This window comes from Sprattus sprattus (assembly GCF_963457725.1).
Source record: "Sprattus sprattus genome assembly, chromosome: 2".
Lineage (NCBI taxonomy): Eukaryota > Metazoa > Chordata > Actinopteri > Clupeiformes > Clupeidae > Sprattus > Sprattus sprattus.
This window is the reverse complement of record NC_137921.1, coordinates 40,079,234-40,089,233: the sequence shown is the minus strand read 5'-3', so window position 1 is coordinate 40,089,233 and position 10,000 is coordinate 40,079,234. Positions and strand designations below refer to the sequence as shown.

The 10,000-nt window shown below is 46.0% G+C and overlaps 1 protein-coding gene across 1 annotated transcript in view; it reads right to left on the bottom strand.

The window, feature by feature from the left end:
- LOC308360837 (cadherin-2-like) overlaps positions 1-10,000 on the bottom strand; it is a gene marked incomplete at its 3' end in the record, with an annotated part of 27,796 nt that overhangs the window by 4,756 nt on the left and 13,040 nt on the right. Inside the window, exons 3-11 of the mRNA XM_080832993.1 lie at positions 8,716-8,912; positions 8,284-8,424; positions 7,129-7,284; positions 5,799-5,943; positions 3,938-4,110; positions 3,520-3,657; positions 2,971-3,156; positions 2,383-2,636; positions 441-583 (exon numbers count right to left, since the gene is read on the bottom strand). Of these exons, the coding sequence (XP_080689119.1) occupies positions 441-583; positions 2,383-2,636; positions 2,971-3,156; positions 3,520-3,657; positions 3,938-4,110; positions 5,799-5,943; positions 7,129-7,284; positions 8,284-8,424; positions 8,716-8,912 (1,533 nt within the window). The remainder of the gene's footprint in view (positions 1-440; positions 584-2,382; positions 2,637-2,970; positions 3,157-3,519; positions 3,658-3,937; positions 4,111-5,798; positions 5,944-7,128; positions 7,285-8,283; positions 8,425-8,715; positions 8,913-10,000) is intronic.

Sequence of the window (10,000 nt, the reverse complement as noted above, 5' to 3'; positions counted from 1 at the left end):
ATAACTATGGTGGCATTCAAGTAAGTGGTGTGTGTGTGTGGTATGTGTGTGTGTGTGTGTGTGTGTGTGTGTGTGTGTGTGTGTGTGTGTGTGTGTGTGTGCACGTGTGTGTGTGTGTGTGTGTGTTCACATTCTTGTTTGTGAGTGTGTCTACAAGTGCTTTTGTGTGACAGTGTGTATGTGTGCGAACATTTTCTCCCAAGAGCTGTGATCAATAGAGTTAGTCATCCAACCCAATGGAGAAATATTAATGCATTTAACCCTACACTGATCCTTGTCACACACACTCACACACCCACCCACACACACACACACACACACACACACACACACACACACACACACACACACACACACACACACACACACACACACACACACACACACACACACACACACACACACACACAAAGGGAGAGAGCGAGTGAGAGTGAGCTCACCATTGTCTGTTGCCATGAAAGTGACATTGTAGTAGTTGTTGTTGACATAGGGCGACTCCCTATCCAGTATAGCGATGGTAGAGATGTGGCCACTCATAGGGTCTATCTTCACCCAGTTGGCAGGGTCAAAGATCTTTGAGTACCTGAAGCAAACACACACACACAAAAAGGCCATTTTAAAACAAATGTGAGACGTCACAAAATTGTGTGTGTGTGTGTGTGTGTGTGCGTGAGCACGTGGATGTGCATGTGAAGAACCCTTGAACAATGAGTCTATTGCAGCTCCCTGAGAGACAGTCAGTCTACAAGCCTCAGAGGCAGGAGACATCGGCATCAGTTGTGTGATAACACAGGCAATGTCCCCCTCAATGCCTTACACTACAAGCCAGAAATTACGCACGTGTGAAGTCAACAACTGAAAAAGCAGCCATTTGCAGCAAAAATGACACCCACTGTGCCATTCTTATACACAAGGGAAGGTGTAGATCAATACAGAAAATCAAAAAAACATGTCTTTTGAAACAAATGTAAAAAATTTAAATCATCCAAAACGGCCATGGACAGTTACAGGCCTATGCAAGGAGAATTCAAACCCTTCTCCCTCATGCGCATCTGGTGATTTTGAGACACATGCTTGAGAGACTACAATTCTAATCCTGTCAAGGTCGACCACAGCCCTTTGAAGGCTCCCTTGACCATCCCTTCTCCAACCGAGAGAGACTAGAACCTAATCCTGTGAAGGTCGCCCCCGAATGCTTTGAAGTATGTCTTCTTTGCCATCCCTTTTTGTCCAACAGACGTCACAGACTCCAACATATGAGCCCCCCAAACATTCATCTACTGCAGATCTCCTACCTCCCACGCTTCTACCACGGAGATATCCGCAATCTATAAGGCGTAGACACACACACTCACACACTCCTCCAGACACTCACACACAGTCCTCCAGACACACAAACTCCTCCACTGCAGGGCCTCCTGCTTGGTCCACAAGCTCATCACCGGGGGTGTTTGACCATGAAACAGAGCTGAGGGAGTAGCAGGATGCTTGAATTATCAGCCTGTCATTTAGGGAAAGCGAGAGGGGGTTGGAGGAGTAGAGGAGGGGCAAATTCCAATTGTGGCGAGGAAAATGTCTTTTCTGGCTATTACTGATGCTACCAGAGGCTGGTGGTAAGCAGAATTACTGAGCGCCGGTGCCAAACCTATTGGGGCGCTTTTGGAACCCCCCCCCCAACGAGGACGCCTGCGGGAATCGCTTGGCATGACCACGTGCCAAGGGCTTGCATGCCCATGGATTTGCCAGGACCGACTGTGAGGGGCATTAAGGCCCGGTGCCACCTGCGCAGGGTGGGCGGAAGCATCGGGATGCCCCGGAACTGAGTGCCAACTAGTCCTGGACTAGTGGTTGGCAGGGAGGAAGGATATGGGGAGGAGAGGGATGGAGACTGGGAGAAGCAGATGACACCGGTGAAGAAGAGCAAGAAGAGGCGCTATGAACAGAGTTGGCTCTGATACAGCCAGGGTCAGCCAGCATTTATGTTCCAGCAGCAGACACACACACACACACACACACACACACACACACACACACACACACACACACACACACACACACACACAAACACACACACACACACACACACACACACACACACTCACACACACACACACACACACGTTTGTTTTCAGGCAAACCTCTCAGAAAACACTTCCATTGAGCACAGGTACCAGTGCTGTGTGAATGTGTATACGAACATGCATGTGCATTAACCACAGGCTTAAATCACTCATGTGTATATCGTTGTGCACAGAGTATAAACATTTGTCTGACAGTCCTTGGCATCCCTACGTGTTCATGCATACTTAGCACCATGTGTATGTGTCTAAGTGTACATCTGTCTGAGCGTATACCTTGTCTGTGTAGTGTACGCGTGTGTACCTGATGCTTTGTCTCATGTATCTGTCGGGGTCATGGGCGAAATAGGGCTGGATGGTGGTGCCGGCAGGGATGCCCTCTTCCAGGCGGATGGTCTTGGGGTTGGGATCGAACTGTGGCCCTTCGTTCACGTCCAACACCCGGATGCTCACGGTTGCCGTGGAGGCGCGGGGAGGATACACGCTCCTTGGCAACGGGGACTCGTTCTCTGCCAGAACGGACAGGGTGAAGGTGCGCGTGGTCTCATAATCGATGGGCTGAAAGAGAGGATACGAGCACATAAAACATACACACACAGAAAACACACACACATGGAATGAAATTCACGTTGAATTTGAAAGGCCTCCACTATATCATAGTCTTATCACACACAAACAGAGGGTAGCTTTATGGAGCCACAAACTCACATACATACCCCCCCCCCCCCCTCCAACACACACATACACAGACACAGAAACAGACACACACACACACACACACACACATCAGCCCACCCCCCCCCCCCCCCCCCCCCCACACACAAACAGACACACAAACAGACACAGACACACACACACACACACACACACACACACACACACACACACACACCTTAACCACAGTGACCCGCCCCTCGTTGGTGATGGGGTCGGTGATGATGGCGAAGCGTCCGGAGGTGTCTCCCCCGGTGATGCGGTAGACGGCATTCCAGGCGGGGGTGTTGGGCTGGTCCTTATCGCTCACGGTCAGGTTGGCCACAATCACCTTCTCTTTGTTCTCCTGAACCTCACCATAGAACTACAAGAAGAAAGGATGAGTAAGAATGCAGTCATGAGTCTAAAGCCTACTGTGTGTGTGTGTGTGTGTGTGTGTGTGTGTGTGTGTGTGTGTGTGTGAGTGAGTGAGAGAGAGAGAGAGAGAGGATCAATAAATTGCAAAATTGTGTGTCTGTGTCTGACTTTGTGTGTGTGTGTGTGTGTGTGTGTGAGAGAGAGAGAGAAAGAGGGAGAGAGGACCTATGAATTTCAGAGCGGATGTATGAATGGCAAACTGTGTATGTGTCTGTGTATGTGTCTGAGTTGTGTGTGTGTGTGTGTGTGTGTTTGTGTGTGTGTGTTTGTGTGCGTGTGTGTGTGTGTGCACGTGTGTATCTGTACTCACTGTGTCTGTGGTAAACTCTGGTGCATTGTCGTTGATGTCTGTGATTCTGATGGATGCGGTGGCAGTGTTAGACAGGCCGTAGGTTGGGTTCCCCTCCATGTCCGTGGCCTGGATTATTAGGGTGTACTGGGACACTTTCTGCAATTATAAGGAACACTCAGTCACACATTCAGCTCCTGGATAGCAGAGGCCTTCACTGTCCTCTATTCACCACCCACTCTGCCTCACTTTGCAAGCTTGTCCTTGGGACTTTGCATATATTTGAGCGATTTACCTGATTGTCCTTCAAAGGATCCAATAAATGGGGAAGCATTCAGAGTCGTTTAATGCATTTAATGAGTTCAACACACACACACACACACACACACACACACACACACACACACACACACACACACACACACACACACACACACACCTCTCTATCCAGGCCCGCTGCTACAGTGATAATGGCTCCAGTCTTGTTGTTGATGGTGAACATGTTGGGGTTGGGGCTGTGTGGCTGCTGGGACAGGATCTTGTAGCGTAGCATCCCATTGGGCATGTTCGGGTCATCCTTATCTTGGGACGTTACGGTCATCACAGTGGTTCCTACACACACACACACACACACACACACACACACACACACACACACACACACACACACACACACACACACACACACACACACACACACACACACACACACACCACACACACACACATAGAAACACTCCACTGAGTTTGGGATTTCTTTTGCTTCAGAGAGTACATTTCCTTTCAATGTGACTTGGTTTTAAATGGCCACAATGAAAATTCTAAATGGCCAAAGGGAATTTCCTGCCTCTACTGCATTGCATTTGTCCTCTTCTATGTTGACAAGACTCTCCACAATGACCAACATCTCTGTAAGGCTCTGGCCTTGTTTCTTTGTGTTGTTTTGACTGAACATGTAAAAAGTGCTGTTCGGATGCAGTCATTGATGCTTAAAGTGGTCTGTGTGCTTTTATTACACAGTAGACCTCCCCTGCTCTCATTGTATGCCTTAGTATGCGTTTATGTGTTCTACATTGCCTTTCCATAGTACATATAAAGGGCTGCAAACAGAAGTCTAAGGAAGCCATCTAGAATGCCTTCAGCTTTGTTTGTGATAGGTTGCATGTTAGCATTCTAGATGCCTTGCTATTCCTGAAGTAGCTTGCTGAGAAAGCCATCTTTTTTCCCTCTCTTTTTCTCCCCATGATATTGTATGGAAATTGTATTCAAAATGCTCAGTAGGGGCCTGTGCTGTCAGGCGCAGACACTTCCCTTTAACCTTCGGCTCGCCGACTGCCATTATGGAACTACAGGGCCTCTTAGAGTAGTCTGTCTGCCGAGGAGGAGCTAATTCTCTGACAAGCAGGGGTGGTTATTTTCTGCCATTTGGAGTCTCCGAGCGGTTTGTAATGCAGGCTAAACTGCCAGAGGATGTCTGGTACATACATAAGGTTCCTAACGCTTTCACAGAAAATGGGACTTTCACTGAAGTCAAACTTCTGCTTTGCTTCAAAACAGGGGAAATACATATTCTGCCAAGGGATTAAATGCACTGACCCACGCAGCAAGGTTAGATAATCTTAAATGTATTTGTGTATGTGCAGCTGTGTGTGTGTGTGTGTGACTGTGGGTTAACAAATATGGATTTTTCTGTACAGAAAAAGCAATTACCAAGATTTGATTCAAATACTAATGTGTATATAGGTATGTTCTTCACATACACACAAGTGTGTGTGTGTGTGTGTGTGTGTGTGTGTGTGTTGTGTGTGTGTGTGTGTGTGTGTGTGTGTGTGTGTGTTGATAGTATCTGAGAAATAGAAGATCATTTATTCAATGTAATCCACAGTCAAAGCTATACAATGTTAATTATATAGCTTCCTGTGTATTCTTTAAGAACCCAAATGGTCACAGCACCTAGATGCCCTGATCACTGTGAGAAGTGATAACACTTCAGGTCAGGAACTCCTCATTTAAATATAGAGTTCCTAGCCCTTCTGTCTCTTAGGCAAATATTAGCATTCTGGTAACCACCCACTCCAACATGTTGTATAGGTTAAATACAGGAGACCTCTCTTCAGTTAGTTAGTGAAAAACAACCTAGGTGAAACTATATCTTGTAGTGCAGCCTGGTCTTGTCTCTCCCTCCTCTGGTGATCATCATTGTAAGATTAAACCTGAATCTTGACATTCCATGTTCACTTGACTGAGTCTCCGTTAATTAGGATCAATTCTTATCCTTTTAAAGTGTGCGTGCCGTGTACCTGGTCTGGTCCCCTCCGGTACTGTCCCATTCCAGATCTGATGAGCAAACTCCGGCCGGTTGTCATTCTGGTCGATCACGTTGATGACAATGTCAATGGGGTTCTCAATCTGGTTACCGTTAATGTCCACTGCATGTGCTCGTAACTGCACACATACACACACACACACACACACACACACACACACACACACACACACACACACACACACACACACACACACACACACACACACACACACACACACACACACACACACACACACACACACACAAAAACAAAATAAACATTAATACATACATTGAAATTAACTTAGGTTAATTAAATTAGGTTATAACATTCTTGAACACAGAGGAATTGCACAGCTAAAGTAAACATGGTGGCTCCAACCACATGCTGTATTGTCAGCAGGAGGAAGAGTAGGCAGTAACATCATCTCTCTTAATTTCGAAAGGAAATGTTGCCAAGCAACAGACGAAACACATCAGCTGCTAAAAATCTCCCATCTTCCTGAATGGCTTGTGCAGTTTATTAGCTTTGAGTAGTTCTCAGCAGCAGTGTGGTGTTCTAGTAAATGTACCAGGGGTCTCTACTAATCCTGCCAGAGAGAGGATTCCTTTCTTCTCTCTCTCTCTCTCTCTCTCTGTCTCTGATGTGGCTGTGTGACGGTGGAATGTTTGGTTAAATTATGGAGGACCAGTGAAAAGGGCTCAGCTTTAACTAAAATGCACCACTGCGGAGTTACCATATCCTTTAGAGACTTCTCTGGGTGGCCCAAGGTGTGCTTGTGTTTATGTATGTGTTTGTATGTGTCACAGTTTTAGTGTGTGTGGCCTATTTCTAGGTCTGTATGTGTGTATTGTGAGGTTCTCGTCTCCTTAGTGTTTAATATGCATGAAGTGATCTCACAGACCAATGACATCTACATTACCTCATGAATATTCAGCAGGAAGCCCCGCCCGGAATACTAATGAAAGGGGCCACTGTTGCCATGACGTTTCTTTGCTAAAAGTCACCAAGAGCAGCCTACAACCAATACCTGCTCATCGCTGTTGTGCTCTGAGTTGTGTGTGTTTGGTGTGTGTACGCACTCTTTGATGAAGGGATTAAACTGGGTCTAAGGTCACATTCCCAGACAGAGTGCCATAGCAACAAAAAAAGCAAACGAACTCTCACTTTACCGGAACTTTTTTCACAATTTTACCAGAACTCTTTTCCAATACCTTTCCACAAACATACCAGTCGCACACATCTACACAGACAGTCCTTAAGCAGTCCTCAACACATTCTCTGCCCTGCATTTATCGACATTCATTCATTCAACACCTACATGGAAGTTAGAGATGTCCTCTCGGTCCAGTGGTTTAGTGACAGACAGCTGTCCATTGATGGGGTTGATGATGAAGATCCCAGTGGGGGGATGATCTGCACCCGGTCCTGTCACGCTGTAGCGCATACGTCCACTACGATCCCTGTCTGAGCGGATCTATAAACACACACACACACACACACGCACGCACAGACACACACACACACACAGACAGACACACACACACACACACACATGGGTGAGGGGAAAAGTTAATTACAGTAAACATACAAACACATACAAGGTTTAGTGTCACCATATAATCAATATACTGTTCAATTCGCCAGTCTGTGCCACCATATAATCAATATTCCGTTCAATTTGCCAGTCTGCGCCACCATGTAATCAATATTCAGTTCAATTTGCCAGTCTGCAGTGGGCACCTGACAAGAGATGTTGTTTCCCTGACACCTGGATGACAGGTGAACTTATCAAGCGTTGAAATTATTATGGTTGAGAGAGGTTCTCTGCCAGATGTACTTGAAGCTCAGGAGATATATGTGTAGGTGTGTGTGTGTATTTGTCTATTGGTAAATGTGTGTGTGTGTGCAGAGAGCACCTCCCTTCCTCACTTGCACCTGTGCTAGTACTTAACTTGCACGTACAGTAGTTACATTCCTACACTTTTTTCTATTTCTTATGCAAAAAAGTATGTATTGTTACACTAGATCTCTTTTGCTCGTAGGTGAATTGTTCTCTCCCTTATATGTCGCTTTGGAGAAACGCATCTGCTAAATGACTTGTAAATGTAAATGTCCCAGAAAACTAGGTCATCACTTCACGTGAAAATCACTAGGCTACAATTTGTATAATATACAAATACACAGATATTTCCGAGAGCCTTTCATAGATCCCTAAATGGCACTTCATGTAAACACTATAATGGAAATGGCTATGCAGAGGTCAATTGGAACATTCTTCTGTATACTTAGAACGGTGTGTCTTTGCATGTGCGTGTTCCATTTAACATCAATGTTTGTGGATCTGACCGAGTGCAGGGATGTTTGTGTGTGTGTTTGATTATGTATCACAGTTTGTTTGTGTGTGTGTGAATACATAGGAGTGAGAGTGTGTATGTGTGTGTGTGTGTGTGTGTGTGTGTATTGGTGAACTCACTGTGACAAGGTCTTCTGGGAATTGTCCTCGAGAGTTTTCCGGGACGTTGATGGGGGGGATGACCCAGTCTCTCTTCACTCGTGTCAATGACCCATCTCCCGCGACAACCACGCTTTTCCATGGAAACAAAATCTCCTGCATCTGTGGAAAGCCAGGGACAGGGACAGGGTAAACTTGTGGGGGAATGTGAGGGGCTTAGTCATCAAGGTAAGAGAGTCACATAGAGATTAGAAACTGAGACACTGTGTGTGTGTGTGTGTGTGTCCATGAGAAAGTGTAAGTAAGTTGTTGAAGTGTGTCCATATAACACAGATACGCCACACCCTTGAACCTTATTCAATCTTTATACACTGAGAGACACCCATAACTGATAAGTAAAAACAGCTCTCACTAGGTATATGAGGATTGGTGTGTGTGTGTGTGTGTTCATACCTGAGATGTGAGGTTGACATGTGTGTGCCACTCCTGCTTCCTCTCCGAGTCCCGTGCCCACACCGCTAAACTCTGGCCCTTTTTGCTGTCCACGCGGAAGGTCCTCGTGGCGTAGAGAGTTCCGTTTCCGTCTAGCCTGAAGTCTGATTCATCAACGCCCAACTTCACGGAACCTCTATCACAGTCTACAAACCTCACTAGAAAGAGAGAGAGAGAGAGACCAAAAGAAAAGAAGGACATTAGATACGTGAATGTGTGTGTGTATTTGTGTGTGTCTGGGTCAGGGTGAAGAGACTGAATTAGGATTTTAAAAATGTACATTCTTATCAAGAGTAAACAGAGGTCAGTTTCACACAGCTCACTGACCGAACGATGGCAACACAAACACACTCTCACACACCCTGTCTGCATTAAACCCTGAACCACCCACCCACCCCTCCCCCATACTGCGCTGGTGTATTCATACACGCCAGTGTCTGTGTGCATCTCCACTCCTCTATCCTGTCTCTCCCATTCTCTCCATTCCTGTCGGCACTCCTCTCTTCACCGTGCCTCTTCACTCCCCTGTTTTTTCTCATTCTGTCTCTCTTATTATTCTGCAGAACAAACAACCTGCAGGGCTCTGCACCAGTAAAAAGACACCCATCCCTCTCTCTCTCTCTCTCTCTCTCTCTCTCACTTTCTCCTTTCTTTTTCTTTCCCTCTCTCTTCCTGCAATCACTGTCAGCCTCTTCTCTCTCTCCCTATCTGTACCCTTATTCATATTCTATAAATGTAGATTTTTTTTTTCTGTTTTGCAGTCCTTTGGGATGGCTTGTTAGCTGACAGCAGGAGGCTCCTCTGGAAGGTGTATGTGTGTGTGCGTGTGTGCGTGTGTGTCTGTGTGTGGTGTGTGTGTGTGTGAATGTGTGCATGTGCGTACTATGCATTTATGTGTCTACTTGTATGTGTATGTTAATTGAGTTTCAAATCACAGCTTTTACCCCAATTAGTAAACATCATCTGATGAAAAGCCTGTGAGAGTAACTTAAGTGGCTTCTAATCTCAGCATTCATGTTTAAACTCCATTACCACACTTCAAAGAGCATGTGCGTCTGCCAATCACGTTTGACTCTCATTAAACACACACACACACACACACACACACACACACACAGTGTAGTGGACACAGATGCACACACAGTGAAGTGGCCAGAAACTGCTCAATAAAAGCACAAGAACGCACAGCACATACACTGAAGACACTCCTTAAACTGAATTAGTCCCCATTTCAAGCCTGGAGCTG